General features: G+C 37.7%; 1 protein-coding gene across 1 annotated transcript in view; it reads right to left on the reverse strand.

Annotated features, from left to right (window-relative positions):
* Positions 1-21,443, reverse strand: part of KCNH6 (potassium voltage-gated channel subfamily H member 6) — a gene marked incomplete at its 5' end in the record, with an annotated part of 128,000 nt that overhangs the window by 12,360 nt on the left and 94,197 nt on the right. Inside the window, 5 exons of the mRNA XM_083378529.1 lie at positions 202-395; positions 3,424-3,676; positions 5,520-5,719; positions 13,165-13,564; positions 14,321-14,746. Of these exons, the coding sequence (XP_083234655.1) occupies positions 202-395; positions 3,424-3,676; positions 5,520-5,719; positions 13,165-13,564; positions 14,321-14,746 (1,473 nt within the window). The remainder of the gene's footprint in view (positions 1-201; positions 396-3,423; positions 3,677-5,519; positions 5,720-13,164; positions 13,565-14,320; positions 14,747-21,443) is intronic.

Below are 21,443 nucleotides of genomic sequence, written 5' to 3' on the forward strand. Positions count from 1 at the left end.
TTATGTATCCAAAGGTCTGCTAGTTAGGTTAATGTGACCTAGTTTTGTGCCAAAAAAGGACAAACTATAGTTACTTTTTTAATACAAAACTCCTTTTTCAGGTTAATTTAGGTACAAGGAGTTAATATGCGTGTGGTCTTTGTTAACCTTTTAAAAATGCTTCTCTCTAATCTTTTCCATCTTCCCATATTAGATACTCACATCTCTTAAATTGAATGTTATCTCTAGATTGCTCCAAAAATTATCTGAGAAGGATGGGTACATGTCCAGGACTTTCAGGAGATCTTCCCGGTGGATCTTATGCAAGTCGCAATAAGTCAAGGCTCGTACATCTGCATTGGATTTTCCAGGTCTGGCATACAGACTGATAGGCTCTCCAAAGATGTCACTCTTCCCTAAACAAGAGATGAACTCCTATTAAAGTACAGTCATTTTGCTGCTGCTGTCTGGAACTAGAACCAATTGTTTAGTCACTCCTTTGACTGGTCCTTGATATCTACTGACACACTAGAGTGGAAGTACCGTATGTTAGGAAATTGTACAAATAAAAATGACTGCTTTTCATTTGCACCTCTGACAGCTCACATTATGATGGCAATCCATTCAGATTAGAACTATTCATTAGTTTTTTTTAAAATGAATATAAACTACTTATTTTTCAGGTATCCCATAGTCTATTTATTAAAGATAGGAAAGCACTTATTTAGATTGCTGTCTTCCACTCCTTTGCTCACTGCAGAAATCCAAATATAACTATCTCTGACAATTGTTTGTTTAGCCTACCACCATGATGGGTGAATAGTTCTACTGTCAAACTGCTGGGATGCTCCCCTCCCAATATTAATGTAGAATCTGCCCTTCTGTAGCTGAAATCCATAGTTCTGCATTTGGTGATTTGAAGAATAGTATCATATTCCCTTCCAATTATTGCATTAGATTTTTGTTTTCTAAGTGAAGAACATTACATTTGAACCAGTTAAAAGTGATTCTGCCATGTTTAGACAATTCATTTAGTCTGTCAAAATCACTTTTAATCAATTTTATTCAACAGCAGATTTTATGATATAGTCTTCACCCTAAAATAATAAAATAAATGTATGTGGTTTACTCTGAATAAAAATAATTTTATTAGGGTTTGGCAAGAAATAAATATACCAGTTTTAATAATTGAATTTTAAATTACAGATCTAATAAACAATGATAGAATGTTTTAACTTTATAAAATGAAAAGATTTCATTTTATATAATAAATAACAAAAAAAACTGATCTCAAAGAATATTTAAAATCTTATTTATTTATTAAACAAATATATATTTATTTATATTGTTACCTATCTTTCAAGAAAGAACCTCTATTAATGGGAAGGCTAAACTTATTTTTTGCATTAAAATATTTCTCCTTGCCTTAAATAACATTTTTAAAAATGTTGCTTGCAAAACACTGGCTGCAGGCTGCTGTTTGCATTCTCTATACCAGTCCAGCCGTCTTGAAACAACAGTCTCAGCTCATCTTATTTTCTTTTATTCCTTTCCTCAATTGTAATTTTCTCCTTAAAATGACTATCAGATCAGAGAGACAGCTTTTTCCATAGAACTCTTATATCCGCCATTCCTTTAAAAGCTAATGTAGAGTTTTTAAAACCAAAAGAACATCTAGGTATCATGTAAGGCTCTGGAACAATTGAGCTTCTTTTGATTTACCACTTTTGCATCAAATTGTAGTACTGCTTGGAAAAGAGTGCAAAAAAGACATTCTCTTATGATTCTCTATCTACTCTCAACCATTTTAGGGTATAAGCTACCCCATTCCATTTCATCTCATTTGCAAATGTGATAAACATTCCCAATTCATCCAAGCCATTTATAAAACTATTAAAGAATAGAAGGCCAACTCTTGAGGCATTCTACTGATTGCTTCTTTCCAGTTTGATAAGAAACTTGATGAGTATTCTTTGAGTACAATTTGTGAGTCAGCCATATGTTTACCAGCCATACAGTACTGTACAACTAGCTCACTAAAGTGGATGTCATGGGGTATCTTGTATTTTTTGCTGAAATCAAAGTATTGTAGCTATAGCACATTCAGAATGTATTAAGCAACTTACCAAACAAAAAATGAATTGCAATAAGGTCAGTCTAAAAGACTTTATGGACAAATTCAATAATGATTGGTTTCTTTCTCTTTTTTTGGTGCCTTCAAGTCAAGGTCATGGTGATTGCCTGGACAAGTTCCTGTAGTTTTGTTGCTAGTGTTTTAAAAAGTGGGATTTTTTTTGGAAGGGCTAACTAACTGGTCTAAGATCACTGTGCTAGCTTCATGCCTAAGGTAGGACTTGAGCGCATAGTCCCCCAAATTTTAGCCTGTTGCTTTTAACAACTATACCAAACTAGCTTTTGACAGAATAAGGCTGCTAGGTAATGACTACAAGTAGACCTTGTTTATTTACCGCAATTGGGATCAGCAGCGCAGTTATTAAGAGAAGCAGTCATTAAGGGAAACCACAATTATGTTTATGAGCTTATTTCAGTTTTCCATGGCTTTAAAGACCTGCAAAGATGTATATGTAAGGATTGGTCATAAAGTTACTTTTTAGCAACAAATCACTTTGTTACTAAACAAGGCAGACGCTAAATGAGGACTACTTCTACATTGTTCAGATCAATCTCTGTATTAACTGCTTTAGTATCTTCCACATAATCATGTTAAACTTTCTGGTTTGTGGTTTCCCCATCTTCCTTTTCTCCTTTTTGAAGGTAAGGGTAACATATGCCCTCTATCAAGTGACACTTCTTCAGGATTCCTCAGCAACTATTAATGATGCAGCCAGACCTAACCCTAACATTTCAGTATTCCAGAGTGGAATTCATTTGGCTTTGAAGATTTAAACTCATTCATAGTTAATATATATTTCTGGCAATTTCAGCCTTCAATACTGCCCCTTTGTACTATTTTTTACAATTATTTAGTGAAACACTTTGTCATTAGAGAAGATGAAACCAAAATAATAATAAGCACTGCTGCCATTTCTTGTGAGTGATTAGCCTTTTGCCAGGTATAATGAAATAACTGATACACTGATTCTTTTCTTTCTTATTTTGAATGTATAAGTAATTTTTATTTATGTATCTATAATCTATATATATATCTATATGTTTACCTATGTGTATATTTATAGCTACACATGTACACACACACACACATAAAGGATAAAGTGTGGTGGTTGCTTTTTTTCAGCTTCAATATGTTGCTGTAACTGTAGGGCCTTTTCCCTTAAGGAAAAATGGAGGGGCAGAGTTTGCAATTTGATAGTTCCTCAATGTCCTGATGATCAACCTCTACTTTCTGTAAAGAAACCAATGGGTTGAAATGAATCCACCTCCCTCCATTTTCTAAAACTTTCCCCATCCTGGAAAATTTTTCACCTAGAATGGCCACTACTATGTCCTCCCTGAGGATCTCAATGGAGCCACGTGAGATAAAATAAAGAGTGGTAAGGACATCTCCATAATGCACCAGGGTATCACCAGGGGGCGCATGTGTTGTCCTGAACTTCATTGCCAAGGCACGTAGGCAGCCTTTGCTGGCTCCTTGGAAGGCCTTGCAATTTTGGAGAAGGGTGCGATTGAGGTGGAGGCAGATATCAGCTTGTAGACAATCAGGGAATCCTTTCAGCACCTGAGTGTAATGAAAAAAAGCACAGATAATCAAATGAATTCTGTAAATGTTCCTATATCTCAAATTCATATTCTGTAGAATAATACATTTGGGATGTGATAGTTATACTGATGGAGATAATTAAACTAGAAAAAGGCCATCTATAAATAAAGTAGAACTTGAAGCATCAGACATTTCATCAGTTGATAAAAATATTTCCAGATTCAGTCATCACTTCCAGAAACTGACATGGAATGCTCAATTGTTACAATTTTTTACCTTGTTTCATTCCAGGTAATAGCTTTTGTCCATCCTGGAGTTATCTATCTATCTAGACCACATCCCCAGTGATAAAAATAATTTTAATGTTACTTGAATGTTGCTATCAATCTCTTTTTTCCAATAATTAAAATAATCAAAAGTTTATTTAAGGATTGCTGTCAGGTTTTTGCTCAGAAGTCAGCTATGAGAAGAAACAGTTAAATTAATATGGTTTGGGGAGCCTGTTGCTCACAATCAGGAAAATGGTCTACCTTAGAGTCATGATTGTCACTTTATTGTGCCATCTGTCCACAGCCAGGAGTTTGACTCTGACTGGCTCAAGGTTGACTCAGCCTTCCATCCTTCCAAGGCTGATAAAATGAGGACCAAGATTGTTGGGGGCAATATGCTGACTCAGTGTAGAGAGGGCTGTAAAGCACTATGAAGCAGTATATAAGTCTAAGTGCTATTGTTATTGTTATTGCTGGAATGGGGTAGCAATGAGCACAGTGGCACTAAAAGAGGTTAATTTCCAGTTCATGTGTACACATGAGATGTTGAAGAAAATGGAGGATTAGTCTGCTGCTACTTTCAGGTGAACATGTAAATTCTAATTTGATAGGTGTTTCTCCCTCATGAACTTCATTGTAAATTGAAGTAATTTCCTTCAATACCATCTATGCAATAGTGCAGACCAGATAAAGAGATTTTATTTATATATTTGTTTATGTATAATATTTAAATGGATTCCCATTTCATAAAACATAACACTGGGTGGCATATAATCACACCATAAAACAAGTTTAAAAACATTCAATAAATACAAAAATTAAAATTATTACTAAAAGACTAGGAGATATTACAAAGAATTTCCTTGCATCCTCCCAGGCCTATTGATACAACCAATTTTTGAGGGATTTCTGTAGGGTCAGCAAAGATGAGGCCAGTCTCACTTCAGGAGGGCTAATTTTCCACAGGGTGGACGCCATGATAGAAAAATGCTACTTCCTGGACCCTTGCCATATATAATTCTTCAGCAGATGGGACCTGCAAGATACCTTTTTCTGATGGACTTGTTGGAACAGGCAGATATAATGGGAAGAACTGGTCCCTAAAATAAATCAGCCCCATGCCATGGAGGCCTTTAAATATCAAAGTCAGCACCTTGAATTGGACCTGGAAGCTTGTATAACAAAGTTGTAACATGTGCTGCTTTAAAGACAAACACAGAGGTCCCCACACTCCTGCATTCTGTTTCAGCTGAAACTTCTGGATATTCTTCAAGGGCAGCCACATGTAAAAGACATCATAGTGGTAATACATTTTTTTTTAAACCTGAATTTTCTCTGAGTGCCACCAGATTTTATTAATAAGACAGATATAGTCTAAATCATAAGAACATTAATAATGGTTGTATCTTGTCAAATGGTTTACAACATTTATGTCTAGATTGGTCCCAACAGTATACTGAAACTTACAGTAACTGTTTTCTCAAATGCTAAGATTTTCAGCTGGAATGGAACATGGAACTTAAGCCCCAACTCAAGGTTGTTTCCAAAATTATGCTTTGCCAACATGCAAAACTCACGTTTTCCTGACTCACCGCATTCATGTCAATACCATTGGTGTAGGACCAAGCATGTTGAAAATATTCTTCAAGGCGTTGGCGTAGAGGATTGGGGATTTGGTGGAAACGGATGAACTCCTTGACTCTTAGCATCTGGGTGTGGTAGCGAGCTGTGCCAGAGTACAAGCGCTGGATGATGGCAGAAACATTGCCAAAAATGCTAGCATACATGAGAGCTGAAACAAGAGGACAATTGTCAATACTGAGGGGTGCAGGATGGAAACACCATGCCTAGTTGCACAGTGCCTTTGAAAGGCACATGTCCATTATTTCATAAAACACCCACTGAATGCCTCACACAGTCCAGGTACCAGGCAAAATTTTATTGCTGAGATGTCATAAAATTTGTGTATGTGTTGTTTGTCCTTCTACCCCATTAGTCTAGAATAAAATAATGCAGAATAGTTGACTGTAGCTGGACACAAATTTCCTTTCTGAAATTGAGTGGGCAATTTATCTATTTCTTTCTTTCTTTCTTTCTTTCTTTCTTTCTTTCTTTCTTTCTTTCTTTCTTTCTTTCTTTCTTTCTTTCTTTCTTTCTTTGTGTGTTTATTTGCTTATTTGTTTGTTTATTTATTTTCTATGCGATCAATTTCCCCTGTAAGGTAACTTTGGGCAGTTTATTCTAGATGGAGAAATTCACTACAGGTAATCTTCCGTTAACGATGGGAAGTAAAATTGCCATCATTAAGCAATGCAGTCATAAAGCATGCTGACATGTGCCTGTCCTGCTTAGTGACAGGAATTCTGACACTTCCATTTCCTGTTGTTAAGTGAACCACTATAATGTAGATCATTAAATGACTACATCATTGCCAGTTGCAACCTCCTGCCAGCTTCCTCAATGAGTTTGCTTGTCAGAAGCCAGCAAAGAAGGTCACAAATGGCAACCGTCCGTGTGACTGGAGCCACAGGTTGAACAGTTGCTGCATAGCCTGACTCTTTTATGGTGATAATGCCATGAAAACTAAAAGCCGAAGGTGAATGAAGGAGTTCCCTTACTGAGTGTAGTATTTCTTTGGTCTAGCAGGGCAAACTGCTGGATAGTTGGAGGGAGCAGAACTCCCCTTTTGGCTGACTCTTTTATCATAGCTGCAGTACTTCGTAAAGCCTCAGGCAAAGCTTTATCATTATAACAATTGCCTCAAGGCGCTCCTAATTTCCTGAATGTTTTATGCAAGCTATGGGGTTCATCCCAGCTTTTGTAAAACACGCAGCAGAACATGGCAATGCAAACACATACGCAATTTAAGGATCTCTTAAGAGGGCCAAATTATTTGACTGTTCTGAAAGGATATGACTCTTCTGTAAAGATAAAAAAGCAAGGGACTGATGTTTTCTTAGATCAGACATGTCAAACACAAGGCCCGGGGGCCGGATGCAGCCTGCAAAGTGGTTTCATGTGGCCTGTGAAGCCATCCTGGAAACAGTGAGGGAACGGCCCCCACTGCCTTGGCCCTGGCCCAGAGACCCTCCTTCTGCCAGAGACCCTCAGATCTGTCCCACTCCTGCCTAGGCCCCCATAGGCACCCTTGATGCCAATGATGTAGAGCTGGCCATGCCCACCCAGTAGGCCATACGCACTCTAGCCACGCCCACCCAGTAGGCCACGCCCACCCTGGCCATACCCACCCGGCCCCCTGAGGGCAACCGCAATGCTGATGCGGCCCTCAATGAAATTGAGTTTGACACCCCTGTCTCAGACAGAGCAAGTGTTAAAAGAAAGAGAAAATTAAATACTGTATATGCACACATCACTGCACATAAGGACCAATTCTACAGACAGTTTTAATATATCGACAAAGGTCTATTTGTATAGCAGTTCCACTGTACTTCTATATTACAGTAGGAAAAAATGAAATCTCCCTCCCTCTCTCTCTCTCTTTTACATTTGTAAGTAGCTACAGTACATGTTAGTATGTATGCCTTTGTGGATGAGAGACATATTGAATGGTTTCAAATGGATTTGATATGAACCACAATATATTAAGATGTGTGGGAGTTAATTGCATCCCTCACACTATTTCCTCCCTTGTGGCATATAGCCTCTTCCAGTGTCATCCAGTTATTTATTGAGGAGATGTAAAGCCCCTCTTCTTTACTCTTATACCAGCACAATAACAATTTTTGTTGTTGGTAGTTGCAAAGTCGTGTCCGACCCATCGCGACCCTATGGACAATGTTCCTCCAGGCCTTCCTGTCCTCTACCATCTTCTGGAGTCCATTTAAGCTCACACCTACTGCTTCAGTGACTCCATCCAGCCACCTCATTCTCTGTCGTCCCCTTCTTCTCTTGCCCTCAATCTTTCTCAGCATTAGGCTCTTCTCCAGTGAGTCCTTCCTTCTCATTAGATGGCCAAAGTATTTGAGTTTGAGCTTCAGGATCTGGCCTTCTAAAGAGCAGTCAGGGTTGATCTCCTCTAGGACTGACCGGTTTGATCGCCTTGCAGTCCAAGGGACTCGCAGGAGTCTTCTCCAGCACCATAGTTCAAAGGCTTCAATTCTTTGGCGCTCAGCCTTTCTTATGGTCCAGCTTTCACTGCCATACATTGCAACTGGGAAGACCATAGCCTTGACTATACACACTTTTGTTGACAGGGTGATATCTCTGCTTTTTAGTGTGCTGTCTAGATTTGCCATGGCTTTCCTCCCCAGGAGCAAGCGTCTTTTAATTTCTTGGCTACAGTCCCCATCTGCAGTGATCTTGGAGCCCAGGAAAATAAAATCTGTCACTACCTCCATTTCTTCCCCATCTATTGGATGAGTCTAAAAAATGCTGTAAATCACTGGGAAAGAACTAGCCTCTGTCAAGGCAGGAAGAATTCCAGCAAGAATTCCTTTATCCAGCTGAGTGCAAAATATGTGTTTGAAATACATTTATTGTTTTATTTATATAATTTCTGTTGATGACAAATCTAATGTTCATGCATCAGAAAACCTCTTCTTTCCATCTAAAAGAGAGTACAGAGATTACTGGGATCATATGTTCCCCAAAACTTCAGGAACAGCATCTACTGACAGCAATAGAAAGGCTATCTTTTTTTTTAGTCAGAGATATGCTTGCTCAAAAAAGGATATTGGACATTATAAAATGCCTTTGCTTTGGCAAGTAACCAAGGGTTCAAAGTAGCCAGGGATTCAATAATAATAAGCTAATAATGGATAATAAGAAACTTTGGGATTGGCGAAGAAACCAACAAATACTGTTTTTGTACACCACTCGTGAACCATTATGCTGATGACGGGTATGTTCAACTCTGGTATTGCTGGCATTGCTGAAATTACCAAGAACAGACTATCCTTGAGAAGAGGTACTAAGTTTCATTAGCTCCAGATCTGGTTGAGAAAAGTGATCCTATTCATGCTTTTATTCTACAGTGGCACAATAAGGATAGGATTAGCAATGTACTCTTTGAAATGGCTTTCATTAGTAGAGGAATCAGTGGAAAGACACCAAGGAGGCGCCAGTCAAAAAACAAACAAAGAAATGTATCTTGCACTGACTACCCCACCTCAAAATACATTTAAGGACATTGGACACTGGAGGTGAAATGATCAATTCTTGAAGTGTGCAATCTATGAAAATATTTGTTTATTTAATAATTATTTAATAAATAAAATGTGTTTTAGGGTGAATTTTCTGAGCCTAAAATTCATAGAAAGAAAAGCTGCTGGGAATATTTATTTGTTTGTTTGTTTTATATCCATCCTAAGTCAAGGAAGCAAATATCCAATATAAATCCCTCCTCCTATTTTCCCCAGTACAATGAGGAAATAAGATGAGTTGGGTTGAGAGTGACTGGCCCAAGGTTACCCAGCTGGCTTTCATGGCTAAGGCGGAAGTCAAACTCATAATTTTCCAGTTTTTAGTACCATTCTCAGACAAGTCAAACAAGATTGAGAAATCGAGTAATTTATTGGAGATACTACATGACAGTTAAAATTCTGGGGTCCTTGGTACCCTCTGAGCTTGGTTGAAAGTTAAAAATCTCCATGGTAACCACGTACTACCTTGATAATAAAGAAAGTCCTCGAATATTTTGGTCATTTTGAACATTATGAATAGTTCAAATTGTTTATATATATGACCTAGTCTTAATAGTTTTGCTCAAATGAAGAAGAGGAGAAAGGATCATAAAAAGCAGAAGTAGTTTCATGGTTTTCATACTGCACTAGCAGTCACTATCCTAGTCCACAAGGTTTCTAATCAAACCCTCATGATCACCCACATTTGTGGAGAGGGAAATTAAAATGTAAAGAGTAGAATTACAGGGGTACACTGAGAGCTACTTGGACTAGCAGGGCTACTCAGGAGCAAGCTGCTAGAAGAAGCCAGTCCTGATCAGGACCAGCTTAGTTTGTTTGTTTGTTTGTGTGTGTGTGTGTGTGTGTGTGAGAGAGAGAGAGAGAGGGGGGAGGGAGGGGAAGAGAGGGAGTGAGTTCTGGAATTTAAAGAGTATCATGAGCTCATAAAGATAACTGAAACAATACCATCCTTTGATAGCCTCAGAAATCCCACCTTAAAAACTTGTAATCTCTAGACTCTTTCCTAAACATATGACTTGGTTTGCCTTTGGATCTGCTCTCTAGTACCTTAATGTTTTTATAGATGAATGATAATTGGATGGATCCATGATTTTGAAGGGTTTTTTATTGCTGAATGCTGGATAGTACAGTTGCTTTGTGTAGCCAGTTGGTAGATGTCTGTTATTATTATAGAAGAAAATGGCTGCCCCATCCTATACTAGATTAAGTATTTTGATATACCATAGAAGGGACCCCTTCACTGCATCTAAAATAGTGATCTGAGAACAGGAATTATTATTGTTAGGTGATACTACCTGGATACACCTAAGAGCAGTGGCTTTATGTACAAAGGGCATAATCTGTAGCTGATGACATATGTCCTAAAATATTTTGAGAAGCCAATTTTATAGTCTCTTTGCCTATTCCATGGTAGAAATGTCTTTCCTTGTGGAAATCATATCTTGCCTCTATGAAATTAAGCATCCAAAAAGGAGATTATGACTTTTCTAAAAAAATACCCATATTTGAAGAAAGGATAAGATTGAGAAGCTGGATCTTGCTGGTCCAGATTTGTGAATGCCATAAACTGTCTGACATCCAGGTAATTTACTATGCCTTGCAGTAATAAAAAAACATTATGGATGCCATGCATGTAATAAATATCCACAGAGCTAAAGAAAATCCAGAAGGGATAATTGGAACTGATAAGGTATCCTGCTCATCATGAATTACAAGTATTTGTAGAGATATATTGTAGCTTGATGGAAATATGAAAAAGGTGCATTCATGAGATTGCCAAGGAATAAAAGATATATACTAATGTCACCAAGCATATCTCAAGATCAAGTAAAATCACTAACATTCTGAGGGAGAAAAAAATGCCCTCTTTTGGTATAATAAAATAACAGGAGAACCGTTATGTTGGATTCAGTGTGAGTTATGAGCTAAGGGAATAAGCCATCTTGTTAATATTTCTTCAGATGGAAATATGAGAGTGCTACCTCCTTCCAGATTAGTATCTTCCCTTATCCCCTGGGTACTTGAGAGATAAGTTTTGTTAATTATCTGGATTTTTAAAGTTTTGTGTGTTGGAAACTGGGCATAGAATACATGCTCAATCCCAAAGTGGAAGACGTGAGATTCTAGCTGCAAGGCTTGAGCTGCAATACTTAATTGACCATAGTTTATCCTAGGGGTATGACAACTGGTATTGAAGGGGTGAGAGACTGATTGTTTCCAGAAAATGCAAGATGGTAAATCTGAGGACCAAAGTCAAGATCCTTTAGTCATTTATACTAAGCAGCCATACAGATAAAATAGAATGTGGTTGTGTAGACGTGCATGGTAGACTGCTAATTGTTGGAAACTGATCTTTAACTATGAAGCCAAGGGTCTTAGCAATGTTCCAGATAGTGGCAAATATCGTCCAAAGTTCAAAAAAATCATTAGATCCCTAACAGAACCAAGTAGAATAACTCAAATCTGAGACTGAAATCTGAGAACCATATATCATTTTGCTCAATGTTTGCTATGGTTTTTCCATAGTCCACAGCATGACTGATGGAGTACTTACACTTCATTTCTTGGAGCTCAGGGCCATTAATGTAATGAGCAGAAGGAACCTTCAGAAACAATATGAAGAGCCACAACCAAGACAAGGGTCAAATAAATAAAAGAGATCTGAGTCTCAGGCAGAAATAAAATTTAAGAGAGCATCTCAGACGTTCTCATGAAAATAAAGGGTGGGAGGAAGCACGTTCAGAATGGCAAGATTTTGTACTAAAACTTTATAATAAAAGTATTATTAGCTTAGCTTAGGTGTCTTTGGTTTTCTAAGTTTGATCTATCTTGAATGGTTGACAATTACATATTTGCTCAATGGTAATGATGGCTCTGGATCAACATTCACCAGCAGAACCAGTTTTGATCTTGATCAGGCAGGTGATATGGCTACTAGACAAGAAGGGGAGGACATATCCATCAGTGTTATGATAGACTGAGACATCCTTCAATGATGCAATAATGAAGCATTCAGAATTATTTATTTATTTATTTATTTATTTAGATTTATATACCGCCCTTTCCCGAAGGACTCAGGGCGGTTTACAGGGCATTTAAAAAACAATCAATATTGAGGCATAATAAATATTTTGAGAGGCTGCTTTGACAACTAAGCATAAAAATGCCTAATATAGTGGCTTAAAATACTAGTTCCCACAGGCAGTTGTGATGTGTTATGTGGAAAATGTCTGAGAATCTGTGCAGGAGACTCCACAATTGTTCTCTGCTAACACAGAGGAACACACACACACAAACACACACACACACACACACACACACACACACACACACACACACACACACACACTCCTACACAGAGGATGTCTATGACAGGGAATTTACTCCCACAGTAATTCCAAGGGAAAAGTCTCCAGGCCAAAGTCCAGGGGGAATTCTCAGGTAAACATTGGCAAAAATATATTGCTAATAACAAAAATAATTACATCATCATCATCAAAAATGAAAAAAATTCAAGAGCTCAACATTACCTGAGAAGAATAAGGAGAATGTTGCTGTGGGTAGAAAAGATGAACTGAGATATTTTATGCTACTTCTATTAAATGTAGCAGTTTATGCAGTGGGCAGTATAGTCCTGCCCTAAACTCGGCTTTAGAAAGTACTGGGGGAAAAATCTGTCTATGGGAAAATCCACGTGCCTGATGCAGAGATCATGAATAAATGTAGGTTTTAACTTACATTTGTGTACTAACTATATGGGTCAAATTTTTGTTTTGTGCTCAAAATCACTATATGCTACTGTATAGATTCTTTCCACCTCTCTTTGCAGAAGTTAAGAACTGATAACAGCCCAGATGGTTCCTCTTATGCTGATTCCTTCAAGCTATTTATGGTGATTCAGCTATCTGTCCCAGTGGATATCACTAATACTATATCTCAAAGGAAGAGCAGACTTTGGATTCATGCCAGGAAATCTCAGACATGCTTGGAAGAAATGTTTAAAGAAAAATGAAATGTTGCTATTGCTGAGAGGGAGATACTATTAAATTTACAGAGAAGGTTCAGAAACACTTACAGCCAATCAGCATGACGCAGATGGAAAAAATCTTCTCAGAGTTGGTATTGGGTGAGACATTGCCAAAGCCCACACTGGTAAGGCTACTGAATGTGAAGTAGAGAGCAGTCACATATTTATCTTTGATGGAAGGGCCAGATGAGAGGTCACTGTTATTGTAGGGTTTGCCAATCTGGTCACCGAGGTTGTCCAGCCATCCAATCTTATGCTTCATATAGGGCCTCTCCATATTACCAATGGCATACCAAATGCAGGCTAGCCAATGGGCAATGAGAGCAAATGTGCACATGAGCAGGAAAAGTACAGCAGCCCCATATTCTGAATAGCGGTCCAACTTGCGGGCTACTCTCACTAAGCGTAAGAGCCGTGCAGTCTTTAGAAGCCCTATCAGAGTTGTTGTCTAGAGAGGAAAAGAAAGAAAGTGTGCAGTAAGTAAAGAACAATGAATTAGTGGCAGGACTTCTGGATCCTGTTTCCATTTTTAATAGGCACATGCTGAATCAATCTAAAAGATGCATGAAAACGTCATATTTGCCTTGCAAATGCATTCTTCTTTTTTTTTAAGAGAGGAAAAAAGCATAAAGAGGAAATATTTTCCATCTAGATACTCTGAACATAATGTCACTTAAAATACACATCTGTCTATACATATTTTACTTTTTTGCATTTTAAGGCACCTATGTTATTTTATGAAATGTTACTATTATTCTCTAATAGCAATTCCTTAAGGTCAGAATTTGTAAAGCTTTTTAACTCCAGCAAAATTATATCTGCTCCCAAATAAGCTGTAGATTTCTTTCTAGATGAGAGTATTGAAAACATCCAGAAATCCCAACAATGCCTACAAATCTTGTTCATCTTATCCAGAGTCATCAAGGTATTGGTACATTATCAGTTGTGTAATTGGCATTAGAGCAATAGCTGGTTTTTGAAAAGCTCAGAACATACAACACAGCCTGATTAGAACTGTGGTGCAACCTATAAAGTACTGTTGATAGTGAGGTTCTATAAGCAAAATGATTCCTAGCTCATCCACTTCTGGTAATTTTCTACAGTCCTTTAAAAATCCATGCCATATTCAGTATGTTCACCTGACAACTGACAAATATCACATGCTGTCAAATATATCCTCAGTGTAAGATAATGTATACCTCACCTCATCAGATCCAGAGCGGAATATGAGTAAATCAAAGGGGATGGCAGCAACCATGTCAATGAGAAACCAGCCTTTGAAATAATGGATAGCAATGTTTCCTGGGTGGCTGACCACCTCATCATTCAAGTTGACATAAGTAGTGCGGAAGTTAATGACAATGTCAATTATAAACATGATGTCCACAATGAGGTCAATTATATAGAGGGGGTCACATGAATAGCTGCAGTTTGCTTGTTTCTCCTCTTGGTCTTCATTGAGCAAGAAGGCAGCTGAGTAGGGAGTGAAGACAGCTGTGTAGATGACCAGCAGTAGGATAAGCCAGTCCCATACTGCTTTGAAGGGGCTGTAGTGCAGAATAGTCCATCGGTGAATGCGTGGTGCCTGCAACTTATACTCTGGCAGGACATCTGCTCCCAGTGATAGAACCTATCAGAGAATAAAACAACATGCAGTTTCAGAACAGCTATATCCAGGACTATATATACGACATTGAAATAAAACAGCTATAATGGTCTGTTCAAAAATAACATATTTGCATAGAGATACAATTTATATGCTTTGCTTGGGGTTAAGGAAGAAGAGAAAATAATAGAAAAATATCTGCTTGTCATTTTAATAGTAAGAAAGAACCTGAGATTCATAAAAAGTGTATTTATTGGTTTATATTATTTCATTCTTAAAATTGTATATTACCTCATGGTTCTGTGGGGCAGAACATTAATTTAAAAATATGAAATGAAATAATAATTAATCATTTTAGATAAAAAAGAGGCAGCTGATACAGAACACCAGAACATCTTAATCAGACTCTGACATGAACAAACAGAAGAAAAGACATTGGGTGGGGCCTGTAGGAAATCAATACTGCCAATAATATGGAACAAATCTCTATGGGTTCTCTAAGGTAAGCTAAGTGGAAGAGTGTTTATGGAGATTCTCAGTCATCCAGGTCAGAGTTGTCTCAAAGTTGCTTTTTCAAAAAGCTACTAGATCTTGTCCTGATGGGTTTGCTCTCCTACTGTATGTTATGCCATATGTTTATGAAGTGGTTGTTTTGTTTCCCAATGTACAGATCTGCACATGTCTCACTGCATTGTACTGCATATACCACATTGCTCAGTTTGTGTCTGGATGTTTTATCCTTGGGGTGGACAAGGCAGAAGCTCAGGTGATCCTGATGACATAAGTAAGCCTCCAGGTGGCATCAATCAAAGAATGCAAATGACCAGCTGTCTGCAAGGAATATAAATCCTTCCATTCCCCACCATCCAGTCAGAGCTGAAGAAGCTTCTTGGATGAGAAGTGAAATGTCTTCAAAGAGAAAAAAGAAAGTCCAGTTGCCTCGTGAAAAAGCACTTTTGGGAAAAAGAATAGAACAACAATGTTGTCATTCTGTACGTTGCACAAATATCTGAAAAACTCAGGAGAATTTTCAAACAATACAACATACATATCCATTTTAAACCCAAGAATGCATTAAGACAGAAACTTGTCCATCTGAAGGATAAAACACCCAGACACAAACTGAGCATGATGTGATATATGCAATATGATACAGTGAGACATATGCCAATGTGTACATTAGCGAAACAAAACAACCATTCCATGAGTGCATGGCACAACATAGGAGATCAAACCCATCAGGAGAAAATTCAGTGGTCCATCTGCATTTGAAAGACAAAGGTCACTTTTTTGAAGGCAGCGCAGTCCATATTCTGGATAGAGAGGATCATTGGTTTGAAAGAGGAATAAAATAGGCCATTTATGCTAACATTGAGCAGCCCTCTCTCAAGAGAGGGAGAGGGATAAGACATCCCCTATCTCCAGTCTATAATGCAGTCCTTGCAGCAGTTCCAAGAAGATTCCACAACCAACTGCACTCTGATACACATGACCCTCAGGGCAAAAATAAGCTCCCATGTGGCCCCCCAAGAGCTCTCTGGGAGAGTGCTAACGGCCAGATGACTGCAAAGAAATACAATCCTTCCTCTCCCCCCTCCCCCCCATCATCAGGTCAGTACCTATCCTTCCATTCCCTCCACCATCACAGCTGATGAAGCTTTTTGGATGAGAAGCAAAATGTTTGCTTATTCCTCAAAGGAAAAAAACCCAGTCCAGTTGCCTTTTAAAAAAGCTCCTTTGAGACCAAGAGGAAGAGCTAATTGATTTAGCAAAAATCAGGTTTAATCATATCTGTGACTAGTTCTATAGCTACTAAGAGTGATCAACACATCTCAAGTAGTCAGTAGTTTTTTAAGTTATATCCACAATTGTTTTCTGTTTGCCATCCCAAGTATGTCTCCCTCATATGCAATTGATTCACTGCCAGCATCTCCCAGTTACTCTTGCAAATAACCCTCCCCTCTCATGCATTGATCAACATGAGTGGTTGATAATTAAGATATTAGACAAGAACCAAAAACTTTACTCTTATGGCGCTGTGTGTTATGGGAGCACAGCGCCTTCTCCTACTGCATGCCCATGATAAAGACTGCTGTATCAGATATTAAGATAGGACATTCTATAGCAGGGGTGTCAAACTCAATTTCATTGAGGGCTGCATCAGCACTGCGGTTGCCCTCAGGGGGCCGGGTGGGTATGGCCAGAGTGGGCGTGGCCTACTGGGTGGGCATGGCTAGAGTGCGTATGGCCTACTGGGTGGGCATGGCCAGCTCTACATCGTTTGCTTCAAGGGTGCCTATGGCGGCCTGGGCAGAAGTGGGACAGATCTGAGGGTCTCTGGCAGAAGGAGGGTCTCTGGGCCAGGGCCAAGGCAGTGGGGGCCGTTCCCTCACTGTTTCCAGGATGGCTTCGTGGGCCGCATGAAACCACTTCGCGGGCTGGATCCGGCCCCCGGGCCTGTTCTATAGCTATAGCTTTCATGTGTCAATCCCCTAGCTGTTTGCAAATGAGAAGGATATATCCTCACAGAGTCTTATTAACTACATTTATTGAAACTAGAAAAATGGGGGTTACATTAGATAGTTTTTTTGCAATTGTTTATATTTAGTTTATCACCCCTCTTAAGTTTGTAGAGTGAAAATCTTTTGACCCCCTTGCTTACGTTTGATAGAGAGAAAGCCACCCATTTTCCTGATAAAGGAACATACCAAAATTCCAAACTAATATTGTTTTGCAAATTGCTATCGTCTTTCTCAGTTCTGAAAAGTCCATTTCATTATAATCACCAAATCTGAAGCCCTTTCAAATATTTTATATCATCACCCATCATTCCCAATCGGTCTTGTCTTTGTTGTAATCTAACATATTTTAAAGATATATTAGGATAATATGAAAATATCAACCATTCATTCATTCATTTATTCATTCCAACAGGTGTAGAAGGTTTGATATATACATACCTTCTCGTACAAAATATAATGAATACTTACCATTTTTTAAACTATAAGCAGTTTTCAGAAAGATTAATTTTGTAAGTGGAAAACAGCCAATACCCACCAACTGTATTCAGGAAATCTAGTCCTGTCTTAATGGATATATAGTTCCAAAACACACGCATGAGAATTGGCAGAGGTAAGATATCAGACCTGCATGTTTTTTCCTTACAGAATCATATTCTTCAAGAAGGGTCAATTAAGCTGAGAGACTATTCTAAGGACATGTTCCCCAGCTGTCTATTGCTCAAATGTGTAGGACTTCAACTCCCATAATTCCCATTCCGCATGGAGAAGTCCAAAGCAAAAAATCAGCAACCATACTGGAACAAACTATTATCTTAGAATTGACTGCTGTGCAGACCTCCCTCTGAATACTGAATACTGTGACCTTTATATGTATTTTGGTTTGCTAGGATGTTACACCATTTGCCTGTTGGTTTCTACTCTAGTTGTCTTGCACTGTTGTCCAGTTTTACTTTCTTTAAATGCTACTCCTTGGCAGGATTTTCTTTGTGCTTTTTTTGTGGAGTGGGAAGGATTTGAGATTTGAATGGACTTTTGGCTTACTTTTTTTTCTTGTCTCATGTTTGGTCCTTTGAGGGTTTTTTATATGTTTCTACATTTCTGATTCTTGCTACTGTCTGTTGTGATTCTGCTTTGTCTTAAACTTCAGCTATTTGCCATAGCCATAGACTCTGTATCAGAGGGTGGAAGGCAGTAAAAAGCTTTGCTTCTACTAGAGACGGGAGAACAACTGCCAAGTTCAAGAATCTCTGGTGAGGAAACTCAAGTTATGTACCTCATTTCCATTAAAGAGAAGAGTCTCTGAGGATTTACTCTAAGTGGAAAAAAACATGCATAATATCACAATTGGCTAATTTTGAAACTAGGTATTCCAATTCTATGTGCAGCAAAAATGATAGGATAAATTTGGATTATCCCATTCCAAGTGAAAATCACTGTGTTGTGAGAGGAGGAACATCTTTCATTTCCTTTTCCTTTATTTTTGCGTAGATGGATCAATGGTTGTTGGTCTCTGGACTTTTTGCAACCGTTCTAGTAAACTGCTTGCAAAGAAATTCTATGTTTTTCATTGCTTTTTTAAGACACAGGAGAAGAGTACAGTTCACCTCAAGGGCACAACACAGTTACTGTTCTTCCTAGACTGGTCTTTTTTCAACTTGAAGAAATTCAAAGATTGTTTTCCTGTAGCTCTGTAAAGGCTGGTCTTCATTATTTTTCTGGATTTGTTTTTCTACAAATAGGCTGCCAGTGCATTTCTATCTATCAAAACCCCTCTAATTCCACACTAAATTGCCAAGTTCAGTTGTGATAGTGGACAGGAAACCATGAAAACTTATTCAAAATTAAAAAGCTTAAAAACTGACCCAAGAATATTTTACTGTTTAAATAAAACGGTTTTAGGAATCTTCAGTGTGAAAACAGGTCTAGCCTGAAATATCGTAAGTTCCTAAAATTCTCTGTTTTAATATACTGCATTATAACAATAACCAAAGGGAATCCAAACTCCCTACACTTCAAAAGTGATTTTCACAAACTTCCACAAACTTTCAAAAGTTGCCTCATTTATCTTCTCTGCCTGTCTGTCTCTCTCCCTTTATTTTTAAGTGTAGGATTATGAATTTGTGAAATATCTTATTTTCCCCATTTATTTTTATTAGTTGACTTATAATCTCTCTTGCTTCAGATGACACTGAAAATGCATAAATCTTGAAATAAAGGGTGAAGGGAATCCAAACCTTTATGATCACATGCTTTTTATTACTGGGGCAAGTATCTGCTGATAAATGTCTTCTATAGAATTTATCTAATAATCAATAGCAATCTAAATAAATGATGATTCAGAGTGTTTTGTGATAGGAATTTGAAAAAAAGGCATTATAGCAGTATTTAGTAGGCTTGTCAGTGACAATACTGTCATCAGCCTTGTTCTTTGGGGAAGGGGAAGGGTATTAATATATGAATACAAGAGGGTGGTCTGCTTGCAGGATATTAATCCAGAAAAAAAGAAAGTGATCTACTCTTGGTAGATTCTATCTGGCCAATCCTCAGGGAAGTTGTTCAAGGGAAAAAGTGGATGTAGCAATGTTACTGAAACACTTATAATGGTGTTAAACCACAACTGGCATAACAAACACCACAAGACAACTATTAGTCTTGGAAAGTACTATTAAATGAACAGCTACAAAACAAATGGCTGACTGTAATTCTTATGGGAGGAATCCAAATTTTTCATGGATGTGCAAATACTATCACTGGAATATATTAGATATGGAAAGATGATTCTGTGTAGAAAGACATGGGAGGCAGATGTCAGACAGGAATGCCCTTGTCAACTTTAATAACGGTTATTTTCCCCAGATATTTTGTACTGCCTCAGAAATTACATCATGGTATATTGTGACAATGAAACCGACACCTATGCAGAAGAAGATTGCTGCTGCTGATGACAATGATGACATACCATTAAATCTATATTAAGTTTCAGTGATCACATCAATATATTTTCTCCATGATTATAAGTAGAGGGGAAATGGGAATATTAGTAGTAATGTTAGAGAATCCTTCAATACTATGGCTTCTCTCCTCAGTTTTAATTACATTCAACCTAGATCCAAAGCCCAATATAGGCTAGACAGAATCAGTCTATCTTTGGTGAATTAATACATCCAATCAATGATTGTTATTACAGTGAAATAATTCATACTTATTTTTACCATGAATTTACCAGAAGCCAAAGGCAGAAATACAACCCAACTAAAGAAAATACTTTTTTTACATAATACATAATTAACATGGGTGCCTTGCTTAACGATTGCTACTACTAACTGCAATATAAGATAGAAGAGTTCAATTGTAATAGCAAAAAGATGATTGTGATTGGTGATTGTACAACAAATGACAAATTGTTTTATGTGCAAGCTCCTTGTTAGGCTGAAGCAGAAGAAAACCAACCAATGCCCACAATACAGCATTGATCATAACCCATCATTTAGATTACTCTTTCTGCAGCAATGGAAGGATACAGAAATTCCCACATGGAGGAATTCATTGTGAAAATGTTCTAACTGGTAAAAATGGCAAAACTGACCTGTTTGGTCAGGAAAAAAAACAGTAAGTACTTTTCTGCAAACTCCTATGGACTTATTACTAAAAGAAGAAAAAAGTGAAATGATTTATGGATTTAATAATTGAAAAAAATGAGGATTACATAAGAGACTGGATCTCTGGAATAGTCAAGACGGAGGGGAAATAATAGGTTTGTATTTGTCGAAAAGACAATTGGAAATAATTTAATTTCTTTAGTTATCACTCTTCGTTTTTTGCATTTTTTCTTTGCATTTTATTCTCTTTGTTCTTCTCTCTATCTCTCTTTTTTAGTTTTGTCTTTTACTTATAAAAGTTTTATGTGTAATACACACACACTGACACACAGAGACACACACCTACATGCAGGGCAATTGGACAGATTCCATCCAACCCTAACTACATTATCATACTTAAGATGAACTATGCTAAGTCATATCCATAACAGACATTGTGCCAAAAGAAGAGGCAAAATTACTTCTGCTATGGGATGGGAGTGAAATAATAACAATGTCATGAATATATAAGGGAAAAACACCACTGGGGAACATTTGTACTGTATCCAAAGCAATTTAAAATGCTGTATTGTTGTACATTTATGTTTAGATTATTTATGT

Source organism: Vipera ursinii (assembly GCF_947247035.1).
Source record: "Vipera ursinii genome assembly, chromosome: Z".
NCBI lineage: Eukaryota > Metazoa > Chordata > Lepidosauria > Squamata > Viperidae > Vipera > Vipera ursinii.